This window comes from Halictus rubicundus, chromosome 2 (genome assembly GCF_050948215.1).
Source record: "Halictus rubicundus isolate RS-2024b chromosome 2, iyHalRubi1_principal, whole genome shotgun sequence".
Classification (NCBI taxonomy): Eukaryota; Metazoa; Arthropoda; class Insecta; order Hymenoptera; family Halictidae; genus Halictus; species Halictus rubicundus.
Window position 1 is genome coordinate 10794536 of NC_135150.1, and position 20437 is coordinate 10814972.

Sequence of the window (20437 nt, forward strand, 5' to 3'; positions counted from 1 at the left end):
GGGAGAAAGCCGATTCCTCCTCCGCAGGGAAGGAGGTCCCTCAGGAATTACGAGGTCGATCGGCGCGGTGTTCCACCCTCTGGAGCGTAAAAGGAGAGTGGAGTTTGACCCGTCCGACCCTCCTGGAACCGGATTCTAATTTCGTCGAGGTGTCCCCCTCTCTCCTCTTTCCAACACATCTAGCCCCTCCTGCCGGTGCTGGTGCTGGTGCTGGTGCTGCAACCGAGAACGGTGTTCCCTCCCTCAGTCATCGGGATCGGTTATAAATATTTTTCTACGATGAATATGTTGCTGGAGTGGGGACGATCTCGCTGATTCTTCTCGGTGACCGCGAAGAGGGATTTTAGGTAGAAAAGTTGAGCCTCTGGTAAACCGGAGACCAGTTGGACCCGCGACCTCGCGCCGAGCCCTTCGACATTTTCTTTTTCGAACCGCAATACGAGCTCCGAAATTATCCTCCGATCCCCCCTATACTTCTTTCGAACAATACCACGTTTTATACAGAGGAGGAAACATCGTGCACAGTTCTCGCTCCTTCCGTTGTATCGTACCGGTCGCAACGAAACGGTCTCTCGATAATATCGCACTCGGCCCCGTCGGATTCAGAGCAGAGAAGCTTTTCGATTCTTCGAGTCGGTTGTTTGCTACGAGCACTGGATATCGTGATCAGGCGTCTGTGAACCGATTCGCCGGGGATAATGGGTGACACGTCGGTCGAGGACCCGGTGAACGGGCAAAAGTTGAACGGTGATGTGGATTCGCAATTGCAGGCGCTCGAGGAGAAAGCAAGGAAAGCACAGGAGGCCTTCGAGAAGGAGGAGAAACTGCGCAAGGAGCTCGAGGAGCAGAACGCGAAACTGGTCACCGAACGAAATGCCCTGCAACGGACACTGGACGGCGAGAAGGGCTCGCTTTCTGAGTACATGGAGAAATCGCTGAAATTGGCCGCCCAGAAAGCCGATCTCGAGTCTCAACTTCAGGTAAGCTTCGAAATTACTTCGGAAATCGTTCGATGTACTAGCTTACACGAGGCGCTAAGTGAAAATATTCCGAATTCTCGGAGTAGATTCGTCATCGACGTTACTAGATATTCAAATGATAGCTAGCTTATAGAAAATCTTCAAGAAGTTGTAAAACTTAGAGTCTGGTAAAATTTAATATTAACCAGTCACGAAGGAAACGAAATTTCATTTTATCTTAGCTTCGTCGACGCTACATAAGAATCCTCGAAAAGCTGTAAAATTGATGGTTTAGTAAAATTTAATACCGTTTCACTTCGTTACAAGTGATCCAGACTAACCGAAAAAAGCAACGGAATTTTATTCCATTTTGTTTTCGTGTGATCGAAACCAACGATAAAGGAAACGAAATTGTATTTAATCTCAGTTTTCTCAAAGTTACATAAAAATCCTCCTAAAGTTATAAAATTTAAAGTTTAGTACAATTTAATACTGTTCCATTCCGTTTTCAAGTGATCGAAACCAATCGCAAAGGAAACAGCATTTTATTTAGTTTTAGCTTCCTCGAAATTAACTAGAAATCCTCAAACAGTTGTTAGATGAGATATTTAATCGAGTTTAACACGGTTCCCCTTTCTTTTCGAGTGGTCGAAGTCAATCATGAAGGAAACAAAATTTAATTTAATCCCAGTTTCTTCGAATTTCCCTACAAAAAATAGAAATTTTCAAGAGCTTGCAAAATTAGAAGTTTAATCAAATTGGACACTGTTTTCCTTCATTTTCAGTTTCTTAGATTTCACCTAGAAAATCAGGAATTTGGATGAAAATCTACAATCTAGTGATTAAAGTCGGCCATAAAGGCGACAGAATTTCATTTAATTTGACTCTCTTCGAAATTTCTTAGAAAATTAACAATTTATATAAGAATGAATTTCATTTAATTTCACTTTCTTTGAAATTTGTGTAGAAAATTCTAAAAATCTACAATCTAGTGGTAAAAACCAGTCATAAAGCTAACAAACTTTTATTCAATCTCAGCTTCTTCGTTTCTTTTCTATAAAAATATGAATTTGCATAAAAATCCACAGTCCACAGATATCAGTCTGTATTCTAGAAAAAAAAAATATATCACTAGATTGTGAATTTTGATATACACACGAATTTTCAGTTTTCAGTATTAAATTTTTCATAAGATTATCAAGCTTGTGATAAAAGTCTTATAAATTAATTTCCCATTAGATCATCGAGTCTGTGATAAAAGTCTTATTAAAATTCAATTGCTCATGAGATTATCGAGTCTTTAGCATAAAATGCAGAAACTTCGAAAACTCTAATTATTGCCTCTTTTAGGAAACAGAGCTTCGTTCAATGGTGTGAAATAGTATTTCTTTCTTGGGCAGATATTGCGATAATAAAAAGTTGTAACGTTTTTAATAGGATCGTAGGTCAACCGGGCGATTTTCTTGCCGAAAATGTCCGTGAGTTAGAAAGTAGCACAATTGGCACGGTTCACCGATAACGAAACTCTTCGACGCGATGATAAGCACGCGTCCTCCAAGAATCGCATCATGAATCGAACAACCGATAATTATACCTTCTCAAGGGACAATCGAATGTCGAAACAAACGGGAATGGGGTTACCAATGTTTCAGACAACGATCCCGTACCCCCGTCAAGGCTGATTAGGTATCACAGCGGCAGTTGCAGAAACAAGTTTAGAAACGAAAATAATCCCGCGCGCGAGTGGAATCAAGTTTTAAATATCGCGAAAAGGATAACAGGACGCCCAAGTAGGCGGCGGGACTTTATTTAGAATTTGGAAACGCAAATAACTTCGTTCATGATTTCCTGCATACTTCTCCAGAAATATCTTTGAAACACGTATAACCGTGTGTTGCGTTCAATGAAATTATAAAAATTCCTACGGCAACATAACGGAAGCGACGAAGTCATTGAATCGAAATTCAAATTGACATTTTTAAACGAAACAACTGGTGCTGATTAAAATCGAAATGTAAGTAACGTGATAGTAATCGAGTAGATTGCCGGTGTTTTTTTATAACAACAGTAGAACTACGCTGCTATTATACTGCTTTGTAGAAATAACCAGATTGTGATCAAATTAACTTTTCAAGAAATTTCAAGAAATGTCAAATGATCAAGTTAGCAATTTCTCACGAGATTGTAATAATTGTCGCATGAAAAACGCGAAATGCCATTTTAAAATTCCATCCGTTTTTTAGCAGATTCAATCGGTAATTTCTTAATTGTAATAATAATCGTAGGATTCAAAATCCAGAACATCCTTTTAACGATTATTCGGATTCCACGCGTTTTTCGGTAGGGCCACGCCCGAACGGATGAAATTAATCAGTAGTTCCCGACAAGATTTTAACGATCGTAGAATGGAAGCTCCGGAGCGCCATTTTGGCGGGTGGTTTCAATTTAGCTGTGCTTCGAACGAGCGAGAAATAATTTTTAAAAATACGGGATAATATATTCCGGGAGGATTAAAAATAGGCGTAGACACGTTTGTATCAGTTTTTCCACCACGGAATTAGAGCCACGGACTCAGAAAATACCACGGGGAGGTAATAAAATCGGCGGAGTGATAAATCCTCGACACACCGGGCCTCCTACGAGCGTTTCCTTGGATAAGTTTGAAATTCGAGCACCGCAGGTATTTGATCGTAATTTATACGGACCTGGCTCGGGTTACCGAGAATGATGCATCTGACAGGACTCTTGATACATCGCCGTTGCGCAAGAGGCACATGCACAAAGTAGCGAGGGCGCATCATTAGTCAGACCCCGAGGTCTGACTTCATCGTCGTGATCGCGCGCTCCTTTTCTTCCGTGACAGATTATTCTGCCCCGTTCCGATCCTCGATTTATTCCCCATTCATTTATTCCGCTATCAAGACTGCCCCGTTAATTGGACGCTCTCGTTCGTCCAGAAATTATTATGCCCCCCCCCTGCATTTCTTATTCTGATCGGTCACTAATTCTTCGCGGAGACGGTTTACTTCTTGCCCCTGTCAAATACCCCACGGAATCTTCAATTATAATGTTAGAGAATTTAGTGGGACAGATTCGATGCTAATAAGAGTCTCCGAATATTTACGAGCTGGAACGTTTCTGTCAGGTTGCAACACACACTCTAGCTTTTTATAATTCGCCGAGTCGCCATGGAGTTATGCTGTCTTAAATCTGACCAAGTATAAAAAGTTCGAGAATTCCTGGTGAAACGCGGCCCGCTCCAGAATTCCAGACTATTTTCAGCGATCTTTCAAATTACAGCTCGTGTTTCCTGTCAACACCGGCTCCATTGGCGGTCTCGCAGATAGTTTCAAACTCGTTTTGTTCCCTTCCGTAAAATTCATTTGTACTCGCGCCTCCGTACAAAAACTTTAAACATTCGGTATCGTAGTAAATTTGTTAAATTCACATTTACATTGCAACGATACAACATTCCGCCGAATAAAAAACGAAAGATGTAGTTTCGACGCTTCAGCAGAGCGGAATTGATTGATCGATAAAGAAGCGAGTACCTGAGCAGGGAAAGTTTACAGTGATGGCGTGATTGCAATTAGGGAAGTCCGAAATTAGACGGTAACCAAATATGGAGGGTGAAAGAAGCAGGATAACCGGTGGTGAACAAAAAAAAAATCGTTCAAGTTGGCCTAACGTGCTCACTTAGGAGCGGAAACATTGAATAATATCCCCACCCTTACGCGGGACCAAATTTAGCTGCCCGTCGATCCCAGATTCCAGGTTATTAAAAGTGGGTGTGGTCATGTGCTGGAACAGCCGGGGAAACGAACGAGGTAACAGGTGTAAGGGTATATTTATACGTTGGTACAGTTTATGCGTCATCGCGCAACTTCTTGGCTGTTCGTCTTCGTTCGAGAGATATCCCCTTCGTCTCTCATCAATTAAACGATCCTTCAAGTTTAACGTACTTCCGCTCCTCTCCTACTTTAGCAAACATACTTCAATTCGTTTGTTCTAATTTTAGGCATCGCGGCCCTTGTCGAGCACGAATAAACGCACCGCGACGCGAACAATAAACAATCCGTTGACCCTCCTGTTGCTCCTTCGACTTTTTGCATATCCTCGAAGAAGTTGAATTTTTCATTCAATTTGACCGAACGATTTTCTGTGCTCCGCCCTTCTTGGATTCGCTGAAAAATAATTTTATAAAAGACTTCGAATATTGAATTAAAACTCAAATTTAGTGTAATTAGCAGACTGTGGATCTTTATACGAAATGAAAATTTTCTGTGTCAATTGCGGGACAGCCACGATTTTCTAAAGTAGGTAAAGTAAATCAAATTATGTGTTGTTTTATCAAACACGTTTCATAGAAAAATACGAAAGTGTATTCCGTCGTTTAAAAATTTTAACGAGTTGACATTTTGAGCAACAAAATATTTTCAAATTTTCCAACGTTTTCACAGCTGCGTGCTTCGCGTCGTCATTTTCAAATCAAACTTTGCCTCGGTTTGATTTGAATTTAATTTCAGTTTTGAGCTTACAAATTTTTTGCAAATGTAAAATGTTCTTTCGTTTGATTCGCTGCCTGGTATATTTCCAAAATATCTTGTAACGTATTTGATAGGTGTAAACCGCGTCACGTGTCCGCAAACGACTGTTTTGCTTGTTGTTTCTGTTTACACAACGCCCACGTTCGAGCAGTTTGCCAATTTCACCCGAGTGTGTTTTCGTTTCTTCAACCGCAGACTGTCGCAACGCGATATTACTTAACCGCGATATTAATATCGCGGCTGAGCAATGTACTTCTAATTATACTCAATTAGTCAAACCTTTATTCAGTGTCGCAGGGTATTTACATCATGCCTTGAAAGATGATTTTGCTATGCTATCGTGCAGTGACTTCGATTACTTCGACGTATTAAAAACTGAAAAGCAGGGCGTATCGCATATGTTTATAAACCCGTTCGACTATTAATTAGGCTACATGCGTTTACAACAAAAATGAGATAGGCGAAACATAAAACGGTAGACATATCTCGGAGTTCTAGGCCTATGGGTCATTTCTGACCCACGCCGATATTTCACTACAGTTTTCTTTCGATATAAGACGATGGTTCGGAACCGGCTTTCGTCGTATTTCGGATGAAGAAGAAGAATGGGGATTTTCTTATTTCTAATTTACTCTTAAACTTATTTCGAATACTCTTATTTATAAAGAGTATCATACTATCGTTAACTTATCAAAATTATTAAAAGAAGAAACAAATATTTATTTAGTTCAAATTAAGTTAAAATTTCTATTTTGCGTAAAAATCTACAGCCTAATTACGATATGGAAGTACCTTGAGGAAGTTTGGAGTTTGAGATTATAATTAAATCATTGAACATAAAAATTTGATTATGATCTGGAATTGTCTAGAAGAAGTTAGGCGACATTAACCTCTTAAGTACGGCGCGCTTGTCCGCGACTCTCTCTCCTAGTACGGCGCGCTCGTCCGCAACTCTGTCTCTCAGGGACGGTACGTCTGGCCGCGGGTGGCACAAAAGCCACTATACTGGTTCGTACCGTTCAAACTGATGCTTTCCACGGAAACCACTATAGTGGCGTACAGTACTTAAGAGGTTAAGAACAAACGTAGTACCTTCGAACGTATTATCGGTAAATTTAATAGTGACGATCGAAGACGATCCCAATCGAATCAAAGTGCCTCGTGTTGCTGGTAGTTTCGAATTAACTCGGGTACTATCACGTTATCGAAGATTGATGGATAATTGTCGGATGTGCTTTCGCCGCGTAGGACCTCAACGACAGAGTCAAAGAAGAGGAAGACTCGAGGAACAACCTGTTCCAAAACAAGAAGAAACTCGAGCAAGAAGTTTCGGGTCTGAAGAAAGACATCGAAGACCTCGAACTGAACCTCCAGAAATCGGAGCAAGACAAAGCGACGAAGGATCACCAGATCCGCAACTTGAACGACGAAATCGCCCACCAAGACGAGCTGATCAACAAATTGAACAAAGAGAAGAAGAACCAGGGTGAAGTTAACCAGAAGACTGCCGAAGAGCTCCAAGCTGCCGAGGACAAGGTCAACCACTTGAACAAGGTCAAAGTCAAGTTGGAACAGACTCTCGATGAACTCGAAGACTCCCTCGAACGTGAGAAGAAATCACGGTTGGTCCCCTAATTTTCTTACACATCATTTTTAACGACATAGTTGACAAGTTATTTCATGGTTCTATTCAACATATAAAACCGATTTCAAAAATGTTTTCATAGTACGAGTTCCAGTGAGAACATTCTTGAAAGTAAAACTTTAATAATAGCAAGAATAGATCTTTTGTTTATGAATATTAACGAAAGGTGATAACCAATGTCAGAAACACTGAATACTGTTCAACGAATAGAACTACAGTAATATAAAATAATCATTATAATTGAATTGACATTCTGAATACGATATTTATTTTAAATATTGGCATAGGCAATTCATAGTTCAAAACTTATTTGTGTTCCTCTTATAGGAGCTTTCTTAACGCTAAACCTACCAAGCATTAACAGTATCTCGTAAATATTGCCTTATGAAAATGGCAACACTAAATTTATTGAGATTGATTGAATTTTTATAGTTTCAATAATTGTATAATATAAAACCGGTCATTTGAACCGTGGTAGGTTTAGTGTTAATAAATGTTCCTCAATCATTCTTTCTTGATCACCTGCTTTCATGGAACAGGTGGAACAAAACGAAATTTTAGAATCTGTTTAATGGACGTTCCTAAGCTTTTCATACTGAAAAAAATTCAGAAGGAGAATTTCTATTAAACAAAACACAAGATACAAGTTTAAACAAATTCTTGGTTAGAAAAATTATTGTAAAAGACTTTTTGCGAAGCTGTTGAAGCGACGCAATGCGATTCAACAATTTAACGATAATGTGTTATCTGCGCAGTGCTGATGTAGAGAAATCCAAGAGGAAGGTTGAGGGCGACCTGAAGCTCACCCAGGAAGCCGTTGCTGACCTCGAGAGGAACAAGAAGGAACTCGAACAGACCATCCAACGCAAGGACAAGGAACTCTCCTCCTTGACCGCGAAACTCGAAGACGAACAATCCTTGGTCGGCAAACTCCAGAAACAGATCAAGGAATTGCAGGCCCGCATCGAAGAGCTCGAGGAAGAAGTAAGTCCCCCCATTATTGTTCTTCTTTACCTCTTATCCGCGTAGTCCAATTTTTAAATTAGAAAAAAAACTGACATAAAAAATTTAATCGATTTTAATTTTTAATTGATAATTATTAATGAATTGATTTAAGTCGTTTGGTCCAAAACGAGTTCTCGTCTTTCGAAAAGTGTCCAAACATGTAGTTTCAGATTTGTATGCCTGAAATGTACGTTAACTTATAATTATCCAACCAAGTAAAAATCTATGAAAGTTTTGCTATTTGTCAACGAAAACATGTGCAAAATTTTAAGGAAAAATTGAAAGCAGGTGGTCAGGTACCCAAGTGTTGGCATAAAGGTTAAAAAAGGTTGAAAAGCAATGATACAAACCGTTTATTAAGGTAAGGTTGGTTTAGTCGTACTCGATAAAGCAAAATGACCATAAATTGAAAGGAATACAAGTTACGTCAAAAGTTTTTTTCAACTGAAAATTTATTAAATATACTGTACATCTCTAACGTCCAAAACAAAAAATATTAATGGAAATGGTAATTATTAGCACATATACAAAAGGTTAGAATCAGTACGACTAAGGATACCGATCTCTAAGTCGTACCTAAAAATAGAATTATACAAAAATAAGTAAAAATTTCTTAAGTAATCTATTTAAATGCACATATTTAATTAGTACAAACATCACAAATATATTTCTTTGTTTTTTTTTTTTTGTTAACTCCAGCGCAAAGATCATGCACCCATGTCTTACATTTTAAGCACTTAAGTATGTTTTCTTCGATGTCTTCTGCTAGAATCTCACGTGGGTACGACTTAAGATACAGCAAAAGTTTTGTTTCATATGAACATAAGAAAACATTGAATGAAGCTAATACGGTTTTGTTTGTACTAGACAACTATTTAGATACTCAGAATCACTGCGTAATAAGGGGTGTGACTTTATCAATAATTTAGTATATAACCTACCAAACATATACAGAAAACTATAAGAAAATTGAAGTAACCTCACTTTTTGAGAGAAAAAACTTGTTGCTGCGCCGTCGGTGACATATATACACCACGTGAACCAATATGGTTGATTGAAGTGTACATATTATTGCCGCTAGAAGCGCTGTTGTAGAGGTCTTACGTCCAAAATTCGAGAGGTACGATTTAGGCACGACTTGACCAACCTTCCCCTAAATGGTGTCATAATTCCGAAAGTGTAAGGCTTGGTGGAATATCGAATTGACGTGTTCAATTTGTGCTTCTTCAAGATTGAAGCTGAGCGTGGTTCTCGCGTGAAAGCCGAGAAACAGCGCAGCGACCTTGCCCGAGAACTCGAAGAACTTGGCGAGCGTCTCGAGGAAGCTGGTGGCGCTACCTCCGCTCAGATCGAGCTCAACAAGAAGAGAGAAGCCGAGCTTAGCAAGCTCCGCAGGGACCTTGAAGAGGCCAACATTCAACACGAAGCCACCCTCGCCAGCTTGCGCAAGAAGCACAATGACGCCGTCGCCGAGATGGGTGAACAAATCGACACACTCAACAAACTTAAGGCTAGGTAAGTTCGAATAACAGACACTTTAATTCCAATTTCGATCAGGATGTAGAATTTTTATTTTTACCTATTCTTTATAAGTTTTAGTTGAGGAGGTATTATACTCGAAAGATTTCTTTATACGTATTTATATTCAGTCATTTTTACACGTTGATGCCATTTAAATCATGACAGTCATTTATAATGAAAGTACGCGCATTGAAAGAAATTTTTCTTGAATTGTAAACCTTAAAACTCTATTAAATCGATTAAATTCTTAGTTAGTATACTGCGGATTTTATGCATTTTTGACGAAAATGGTACAACTTAAAATAGTAAAACGATTCAGAAAAATTAGAAACAACGAGATTATTTCTTATTAAAATTTTTAAAGAAAGAAGGAACTTTTTACCTGGCTCTTGTTTCTTATAATTGATGCAAATTTTTATTTTGCATAAAGATCTGCAGTCTATTAATTAGTATGGATAAATATTCGTAGGTCTGCTTCCTTGCTGTATAATTACTACAATTTTAAAGATAGGAACGCGTGAAAATCACGAACAGAGTTCAAATGTTTATAAAAATCAAAATGTCATAAGAATTTCAAAGTATGCCTTCAAAACAGGCTGAGAAAGAAGGTAGTACCCCTTCTAACTTGTGTCTCTAGGCTAGAAGGGTTAACTTGAGGTAAAAAATAATGATGTAGAAGTGTACGTTATTCGATAGAACGTGTATAGAAGACTTTGCTCCGCATTGGTATCGTTTAGTATCGTTTCTACAGATTTTTGCCTAAGAAAGAAAGCGTAGACCGGCAAAAATGTTGAAAGAACCGCAATTGCAACAAATTGTTTTCACTAGGGCCGAAAAGGGCCGTCATGACATCCACTCCGAGCTGAATAATTCTCGTGCCACAACGGATCAGGTTGCCCGGGAAAAGGTACCTAAAAAACCGTGAGAATGGAATTCCCGAGAATGATGATCGTCCACAACTTGTTTACCAAAAATTCGTCCGTTTTTTTTTTCGTTCCATCCTACGTCTTCGCAATTATCACAAGAAAAGAACTAACTACCACAATGTTCAAATCGTTTTAATCGAACGGAGTCCCCATATTTGTCGCAACCTGTATCTTCGTCAAATCATCAACCCACAAGAATGAGCACGAAAAGTTCTACCCTGTTTTACACAATTTTCAAGGTTCACGTCAATGTGAAATGTCTATTGTCAATGAGATGTCTATCCTAGTTATGTCTTGTCCACTAATCGTCCTCTTTGCATCTGTTTTTTCTTCCCGAAAACCAGGGTTGAGAAGGATAAGGTTCAATACTTCAGCGAATTGAACGACATGCGCGCCAGCGTAGACCACCTGAGCAACGAGAAGGTAAGACCTCTGTCCACGACCAATTAATAGTACAGCAAACTAACGCAACTAACAGCTTCGCCAGGAAGCCGTCACTGCGGCGAATGGATACCGAATCCGGAGAATGTTTCAACACCTCGAGAACGTTTCCATACGTGATCTCCGACGTTGGAAAGTGTGTCCGGCTTGAAAAGCTTGCTCCTCGTTTGTACCTTTGTACCTGTATTTGACACTGCGATTCATTCTGGAACGATCTCGCCGGAACATCTGGAAAATTTTGATAAACAGCGCTCCTCCAATGAAGAATGAGAATTCCCGTTCTACCGCAACGCTTGATCGTTCCAAAATCGAATCTTAGTAGAAGAAGAGCGGCAACGGGATCCTCGGTGTACTGATATTTTGAATGTTTGCTGCGAAGGCCGCCCAAGAGAAGATCGTGAAACAATTGCAACACCAACTGAACGAGACCCAGGGCAAACTCGAGGAAGTGAACCGCACCTTGAACGACTTCGACGCCGCGAAGAAGAAGCTGTCGATCGAGAACAGCGACCTGCTCCGCCAGCTGGAGGAAGCCGAGTCGCAAGTCAATCAGCTTTCCAAGATCAAGATCTCGCTCACGACGCAACTGGAGGACACGAAACGTTTGGCCGACGAGGAATCCCGGGAACGCGCCACGCTACTCGGCAAATTCCGCAACCTGGAACACGACCTGGACAACATTCGGGAACAAGTGGAGGAGGAAGCAGAGGGCAAGGCGGACTTGCAGAGACAGCTCAGCAAAGCGAACGCGGAGGCGCAATTGTGGCGCACGAAGTACGAGTCCGAGGGTGTTGCGCGCGCGGAAGAACTCGAGGAAGCTAAACGCAAGTTGCAGGCTCGCCTGGCTGAGGCCGAGGAAACGATCGAGTCGCTCAACCAGAAGGTCATCGCGCTCGAAAAGACGAAACAGAGATTGTCCACGGAAGTCGAGGATCTACAGATCGAGGTGGACCGCGCTACTGCTATCGCCAACGCTGCCGAGAAGAAACAGAAAGCCTTCGACAAGATCATTGGAGAATGGAAACTCAAGGTCGACGACCTGGCTGCAGAACTCGACGCCAGCCAGAAGGAATGCCGCAACTACAGCACCGAATTGTTCAGGCTCAGAGGTATGTTTTATTCGATCAATATAGGTTTAAACTGAAGAGCCAAGACTCCGTAGATTCGCGATAAGTTAGAGTGACCATGTTACCGACAAAAATAGGCGAAAAATGTTTTCACGCGATGAAAGTTTGCGTCTTTATATGAGAATATTAAATCGCTGGGGAGGGGCTCATTCGAAAGAGGAAGGTTATTGACCTGCTGACTCTGCAAAAGTCATGTGACTACTGAATTAAGTAATTTATAATAATGTCTACATATATGCGAATTATTTTTTCATGAATCCTTTACCGACATATTCCTGACATTTTTCAGGTTAAAATGAGTCCAAACACGGCACACTTCGAAGCATATTTGCGATCCATTGCACAAATCAGTAATGATTTGATCTAGCACACAACAACAGGATAATCGAGGGTCTGTTGTGTCGTGGATTAAACAAGTAATTACGATCCAAACAGTGCCGTATTTGGTGTCGTTTCAATCAGAAAAATGTCACGAAGACGTTGAGAAAGTTTCATAAATAAATCATTGAGAACAAAGATGTCGATAATGTTTTTGAACACACAGCGAAAGAGTCCGACCATTGTTTTTGCATAGTCCTGATACTGTGTTATTCGGGAGAAAAATTGATGTCGATTGGAGTTTGTTGGTACTATATAATGGTTTTGCATTGAAATCCAGGTGCATACGAGGAAGGCCAAGAACAGCTGGAAGCAGTGCGTCGCGAGAACAAGAACCTCGCCGACGAGGTGAAAGACCTTCTGGACCAAATTGGCGAAGGTGGACGCAACATTCACGAGATCGAGAAGGCCAGGAAGCGCCTGGAGGCTGAGAAGGACGAGCTCCAAGCCGCTCTCGAGGAAGCCGAAGCCGCTCTGGAACAAGAAGAGAACAAAGTGTTGCGCAGCCAGCTTGAACTCAGCCAGGTGCGACAGGAGATCGACCGACGCATCCAGGAGAAGGAAGAGGAGTTCGAGAACACCAGAAAGAACCACCAGCGTGCCCTCGACTCCATGCAAGCGTCCTTGGAAGCAGAAGCCAAGGTTTGTAGAGCTCTTCGACGTCGAATTTCAATTACTAGACTTCTTACGGATTTTTATGCAAAATTGTCCGCGTTTGTTGCAAGAAACACAGGAGTCACTTATAAGTTTATTTCTTGATTTAATATCTTACTAGGTCAAAAGTATTGATACTCTTCTATTCTTCTTTCTATTATTTCAAATTAAAGTCTAGACTGGTTAGAAAACTTGACAGACTATGAATTTCATGAAATTTATAGGGCAAAGCTGAGGCGCTGCGCATGAAGAAGAAGTTGGAGGCCGACATCAACGAACTGGAAATCGCTCTGGACCACGCGAACAAGGCCAACGCCGAAGCCCAGAAGAACATCAAGAGATACCAACAGCAACTGAAGGATGTACAGACCGCTCTCGAAGAGGAACAACGTGCACGCGACGAGGCCAGAGAACTCCTTGGAATCTCGGAACGTCGGGCCAACGCTCTGCAAAACGAACTCGAGGAGAGCCGCACTCTTCTTGAACAGGCCGACCGCGGTCGTCGCCAAGCGGAACAGGAATTGGCTGACTGTCACGAACAACTCAACGAACTTGGTGCTCAAAACGCTTCTATCTCTGCTGCCAAGAGGAAACTCGAGGCTGAACTCCAGACTCTCCATGTGAGTACATTCCCATTCATTATTATTACGAAACAACGAATTTTTATTGAAGTTTATGCATGTCGGTTAATTCTGATGATATACAAACTATTACAAGCGATCCGAACGGTGTCAATGGACGATGACGTTTGCTAAGAGTATTTTTGTTCCAAGATCTTTTTTAGGTTTTCAAGGTTATCGATGTTCTAGACATTTGCATACATTTAGACACTCGGGTTCTCAACTAATTTCTTTTTCACAAATTGCATACAAAACACTCCTCATGTCATAGCAGTGAAAAAAGATATATTTAAATGGACCATATTGTAGTAAAAGCTCTTTTCTAAAAGCTTCTCGGAGCCTATAAAGCGATAGAAGACCACTATCCCACCAATATTTTTAATACGTTTAATATATGATTTATGCATCTTAGTACGTTTTTTAAAAATCTCTTGAGGCCTGTGCTGTAATTATTCGTTGATGTTTTTTAGTCTGACCTGGACGAACTCCTGAACGAGGCAAAGAACTCCGAAGAGAAGGCGAAGAAGGCGATGGTTGATGCAGCTAGATTGGCCGACGAGCTCCGAGCCGAACAAGATCACGCTCAGACTCAGGAGAAACTGCGTAAGGCTCTTGAAACACAAATCAAGGAACTCCAGGTGCGTCTCGACGAGGCCGAAGCGAACGCCCTCAAAGGAGGCAAGAAGGCAATCCAGAAACTTGAACAACGCGTCCGTGAGTTGGAGAACGAACTGGACGGAGAACAGAGGAGACACGCTGATGCCCAGAAGAACCTCCGCAAGTCTGAACGCCGCATCAAAGAACTCAGCTTCCAGGTATGCAACTCGTTCATTAATTTTCCTTCCACGTACAAAATTTTCGTAAGATAACATTTTCAAATAAAACGTTCATACAGTCGTTACAAAACCATAGATTAAAACATAATGGCCGAATAGTCACTAAACCATTCTAAAATGGTACTGTTTTACCATTTACCATACCGTATTATTTACCGTACCGTTTTCATAGTACTATTTTATCCTTTTATTTTTTACAAATACACACTTATTCTTTTACAAACAAATTCAGATTTTAAATGGTCTAGCCGACCTTTGGGCTACCCTGTATATTCGAAGTTGGTCTCATAATACAATGCAATATTTATTTACTTATGCATTGTTCAATTTGACTATGAACATTTTTCGTATTTCTTCGGTACATAAATTCCAGAGAATTATTTTATGTAATTCGATGTGAATATAGACTATCATATTTAGTTAACATTATAATTATATGGATTGAAATGAGCCATTCCAGATATTTTTTCATTAAAATTGTAAAGTAATTAGACTGTCGGTTTCTATACAAAATAGAAGTTGTCTGCATTCAATTGCAAGGAAGGAACAAAGCTACCTTTCTTTTTGTGAATTGTTTGAATATTTTTACTGTTGTCTATCCGATTCATTTTTGTTATAAACGCGTAAAATCCGCAGTTTAGGAATCGATGAAGCTGCGGGGACATTTGTGATGAGACAGATGATGTAACGAATTTGTTTGTTTCGGAATGTCTAGGCTGACGAGGACCGCAAGAACCACGAGCGCATGCAAGACCTGGTTGACAAACTCCAGCAGAAGATCAAGACATACAAGAGGCAAATCGAGGAGGCTGAAGAGATCGCTGCTCTGAATCTTGCTAAGTTCCGCAAGGCGCAACAGGAACTCGAAGAAGCGGAAGAAAGGGCGGATATGGCTGAACAGGCGATTACCAAGTTCCGTACCAAAGGACGTGGAGGAAGTGCCGCGCGCGGACTGAGCCCAGCGGTAAGCGAAATCCCTTGACCATGATTCAACGATTAATCTTCAATGCTAGTCCTTCGATATCAAAGATAACCTACGACTCGCTGATAATCTTCGGTGAAATGAGAAATACCAAAGAGAGCAAATCATCTTAAATGTCTATCTCAAGTTTCGCGTTTCACAGGGACTTTGATTATTATTAATACTTAGAAACGATTTGATCCTCATACGCTCCTCGGAAATGGTTGCACGAAAGAGTCTAAGATAATATTTCACCCATTCTTATTCTACATTTTAAATCCAGCAATTAGTTTCATTTAGAACGTCACGTTTTTAAAAAATCTAATAATACATATAATGATATTATTTTCTTCATTTTATTCTTCATTTAGAAACAACCAAAAGAAATTCAAGTTCTGAAGACAATCTTGATCATTTTTTACACATTTACTTCATTTTGTAGACAACTAATGAGTCCAGTGAGACATTTGAATTTAAAATAAAGTTACGATTAATTGTAGAGGCCACGAATTCATTTTCATTTATAATATTAGGCTCACGAAAGAAATCAACCGTTTTACAATATGCAAAAAACGTAAATAAGTGATTTCTCACCTTGAGGAACGTATGAGGATCAGAGAGTACGTTCTGTTTTTAAATATTACTTTTATTGTTTTGTACGTATATGCATACAGGATGTTTCATAATAACGAACAACTTGGAACTATACCATTTACATTTTCTGCCGTGTTGCATTATCAACGGATAAGACTCAAGACTGGTAGAAGTAGTAGGCGAAGATGTGCGAGAAAAACATGTGTGAGAACTACATTAAATTATACAGGGAGTCCCAAAGATGTATTTCGCTGGAAGGAACGATTCCTGACGCCATTTGAAGTATTTTTTTCCTTTGTGAAAATGTTCTCCGCGGCTTCGTTAAGGAGTTATTAGCGAAAAACACGGACCAATCAGAGCACGGACACAGCGGACGGATTCTGACTCGGCCAATGGCAACGCCACGCTCAGCGGGAGCTGTCACCGAGCCGTAATCCCCCTGCTATAGCCGCGCTCCGATTGGTCCGTGCTTTTCGTTAATAACTCCTTAACAAAGCCGCGGAGAACATTTTCGCAAAGAGAAAACTTACTTGAAATGACCTCGGGAATTATCCCCTTTAAGGAAGTACAACATTTTTGGGACACCCTGTACTTTTATTGTAATAAACTTCCTGTATGTTGACAACGAGCCTGATTAAGCCCATGGTACATGGTACGAGCACATGGAAAAGCATCTCCGAAATTCCAACTTCGAGAAGCTCGCAGAATTTTAAATTAGTATCAGGCCTGTGAACAGACAAAAATTGTAGTCAATCAGTGATTTGGTTTGCTTCGCATCAGACGGCGAATGTACGGGAAGAAAATAAGGACATTGCTCCTATTAAAAATGACAAAGTTGCGAAAATTCTCCCGTTTTGCGTCACAAGGATCTCGTCGACTATCGAATTGCGGTGAATAAATAGAGCCCATAAAGTACGGTTTACGGTTTTTTTCGTTTTTTTTTTTGTCCGGGACAATGAAAAAGAAAGTAGAAAATCGCGTAGCAAACGTGAGAGTGCATTGCAGTAAAGGGTCTCTAATTAAAAAATCTCTGTGTCCCTGTATAGCCGCAACAGAAGGCACGCAAGGCGCCCTCCGCAATGGAGTAAAGAACACCGCGCCGGTCCATGTAAGTTCGTGCACGTGTCACAGTCACGTGTGTGTGTCTCTCTCTCTGTCTTTCGAGAGAGAAAAACAGAGCACAACAGATCAGAAACAACAATTCTCTACAGACAAAAAAAAACTGTCGCGATACCACCCCCCACCCCCCCATTTATCGTCTATGTCGTTTTTCTTTTTTTTTTCTTTGATCCTGTGTGACAAGCTCGTAACACTTCTGGAAGCAAAACCTTACAAATATAAAGCTTCGTCCTCGACATTGATTAACGTTGTGCATCACCCACTCCCAATACAGTTCACGATTTAGCTCGTAAGCGGATCCTTGTGTATAGAAATTAGATCAGTGGTTTGCTTGACTAGCGACACACAAGTTACACACGTACGCGGGCGTAGAACGCGCCCTATTAGCACAGAGGAGCATCAAATAATACAATAATAATAATAATTCGTTTCATTTTCTTTTTTCTTTTTGTTTTCTTTCGTTTTCTCTTAATTGTTTCGATCACGCTTTGTCTTGCGAACTAAACAGGCAAAGCGGCATTGTCGGATACGTAAGGGAGGCATCAGAACCCTCGGTTCGTTCGGCATCCATTGTTGTTTCCCGAGTGCAAGGCCACAATCACTTCCAACAAGCGCAGAAAGGACACAGGAAACGTGTCACCTGATTCCCATAAACGTTATTTTTCTTTTTTTTTTTTTCGTATACAAAGTGTCATTTGATCCTTGTTAGAGATGGGATTGAGAGCACAATTAACCCTTTGACATACAAAGACGCGTTTGCGATGGCTAGATCGCGGATCTTTGTGCAAAATACAATTTTTCCTGGTTGATTTCAAAAAACAGAAAGTTCGATAAAGATGTACTTCATAGGTCGAGAGGTTGAAGAAGCATTCTTAGTTTGTGCAACTGAGAAAATCGTGTCTGCAACAAAAAAAAAAACTAACGAGATAAATAATAAATAGAAACTTGTTTGTTTTTAATTATTTTTGTATGTAACTGTTACCAATGTATTTGTGACATTCTTCCGGTTTAAATGAGTACAAATATGACATGAATCGGAGTGTATTTGCTCATACAAATTACGATTTAGTAGGAATTCGTATAAACAGTTCAATCTACGGTGACTCGTATCGGTGATTAACTGAACAAATCAATAACAATTTATACTAGCACTGTAGCTAGGTATTCGTTATCCAAATACTCACGTTCTTCTGATTAGTTCGGATAATCAAGGTTCTACTATATCGTGGATTAAACTAAAAAATATAAACCAAATTGTGTCGTGCTTGATATCATTTTAATCGGAAAAAAGTGACGAATATGCTAGTCAACGAGTTTCATTAAAAAACCAGTAGAAACAAAAATGTTCTGGATTAGTATTGTCTCGACACTTTGGTTCAAAAGTGTGCACATATATCGAGACATTACTGTAGTAATCTCGAAAGAACAACTGTGTATAAAAATTCGTGAATAGAGCTCGATCCCATCGCTAGAAAACAATGTACATTGTGTCGTTTGGAAATTTTCCAGCACAACCTTCTCAAGTACAGTAAAATCTTGATTTAAGCCCAATCCTCGGGTCTGTGCTGTGACATAGATCATGTAGTGCTACTATTTTCTTGTAACCGCGTCGACCGCGACGAACGTTGAAAAGGACAACGCGTGTCAAACACAACCGCGAGGCGAAAGGTGTACTACATACCGTCAATTAAACCACTAAATACAGTTCAAATTGTACGGTGTTTAGTGTCACTTTAATCTGAAATATGCCACAAATAGGTTGGTAGAAGTCCCATAAAAAAATACTGAAAAATAAAAAAGTTTCGTAATTACACTACTCGGCGACCGAGGCAGCCTTTTGACCCCTCGCGGGGTATGCCCCCCAGTGGAGGGGATAGGTGAACTAACTAAGATCGTGTAGCTTCGTTCGGCTTAGATCAAGACATTACTGTACATCTCGCCACTCTAAATTCGCTCGCGTTTTCAAGGATCGTTCACCGTGGACACGGACATTATTGTCAAGCTTTACGCCAGCCGTTCTAGTCCACGAAGAAGATCGTAAGAAACGCAAGTGCTAACGGATGTTCGTTTATCTTTTCAGCCACATCGATCTGCGTTCAAACCCCAATTGGATGGTTCCGCATTCCCGCCACGCTTCGACCTGCAGCCCGATGGTGAACTGTAAAGATCGACGCGACATCGACCATACCCGTTAGAGACTCGATCGCAATAGCTTAACAAAAACGAAGAAGGAATTGAATCGCAACGAGCGAACTTTCATCGTGTCATCTCGCTAAATGTATAACTTCACCTCATCATCTTTCACACCTTATACACCACACCTTTACACACGTTTGACGTACGATGGTACCCACTCTTCACGATCTTTACTTTCATCGACACGAGAGAAATGTCCGTGCTTGGTCATTAAAAAATTATTGCCAGTTTAGTTATCGAATGGGGAAAAATGATGAAAAGAATAAGATAAACGAGGTAGACAACAGGACAAAAACACGTTCCTCGTTTTTAAGATTGGTAATACACTATATATAAATATATATATATAGAGATAGATTATATCGTAATGTTAACTTATTTGGGCACGAATCAGGGGAAACGTGGGGTGGAAAGCAATCAGAAAGCAATCTTAATCTTCACCACTCGCGCTGACGGTCGACGAAAGAGAGAATGAAAAGAATGAGAGTGGGAGAGCAAGAGAGAAACCGTGAGAAAGGTAATATAAATGCGAGCGGTCGAGGATACGAGAGGCGACGAGAACCAGTAAGAATATGTATATGTATTACGGGCACGTTTAAAACAAAAGGGAATGAAATAGATACGTGTACACTGGCATACGCGCGAATCAAGCGGACGAATTAAAATTTACTCGTTGAACAAAAAATATATATATATCCACTACCAAAGAGAAAAAAAATATCAAACGGAACAAAATAAACGAACGAGATTACACGTTATGAGAAGACGAGCAACGAATAAATGTAACGCTAGTCGCGGATTTGCACGGCGGCGCGCATATTATACATGTCATCCAAATGATAATCCTATCCTTATAAACTTAATTGTAATTTATAAAGAGAGCCGAAATATGTATTTATTAAAGTAAA

General features: G+C 40.3%; 1 protein-coding gene across 35 annotated transcripts in view; it reads left to right on the forward strand.

The window, feature by feature from the left end:
* The window catches only part of Mhc (myosin heavy chain), a 55201-nt gene extending 34989 nt beyond the window's left edge, over positions 1 to 20212 (forward strand). For 21 of the 35 annotated variants that reach the window (XM_076805227.1, XM_076805229.1, XM_076805217.1 and 18 more), the window contains exons 16-26: positions 771 to 980; positions 6755 to 7128; positions 7907 to 8135; positions 9388 to 9671; positions 10948 to 11026; positions 11424 to 12153; positions 12830 to 13191; positions 13428 to 13823; positions 14294 to 14638; positions 15375 to 15623; positions 19414 to 20212. In XM_076805227.1, coding sequence (XP_076661342.1) covers positions 771 to 980; positions 6755 to 7128; positions 7907 to 8135; positions 9388 to 9671; positions 10948 to 11026; positions 11424 to 12153; positions 12830 to 13191; positions 13428 to 13823; positions 14294 to 14638; positions 15375 to 15623; positions 19414 to 19497 — 3342 coding nt within the window. In that variant the 3' untranslated portion in view covers positions 19498 to 20212. Of the gene's footprint in view, positions 1 to 770; positions 981 to 6754; positions 7129 to 7906; positions 8136 to 9387; positions 9672 to 10505; positions 10585 to 10947; positions 11027 to 11423; positions 12154 to 12829; positions 13192 to 13427; positions 13824 to 14293; positions 14639 to 15374; positions 15624 to 17260; positions 17323 to 19413 lie in introns of all 35 variants that reach the window. The other 14 variants (XM_076805218.1, XM_076805237.1, XM_076805230.1 and 11 more) reach the window with 2 other exon arrangements.
* Positions 20213 to 20437: the final 225 nt, after the last annotated feature.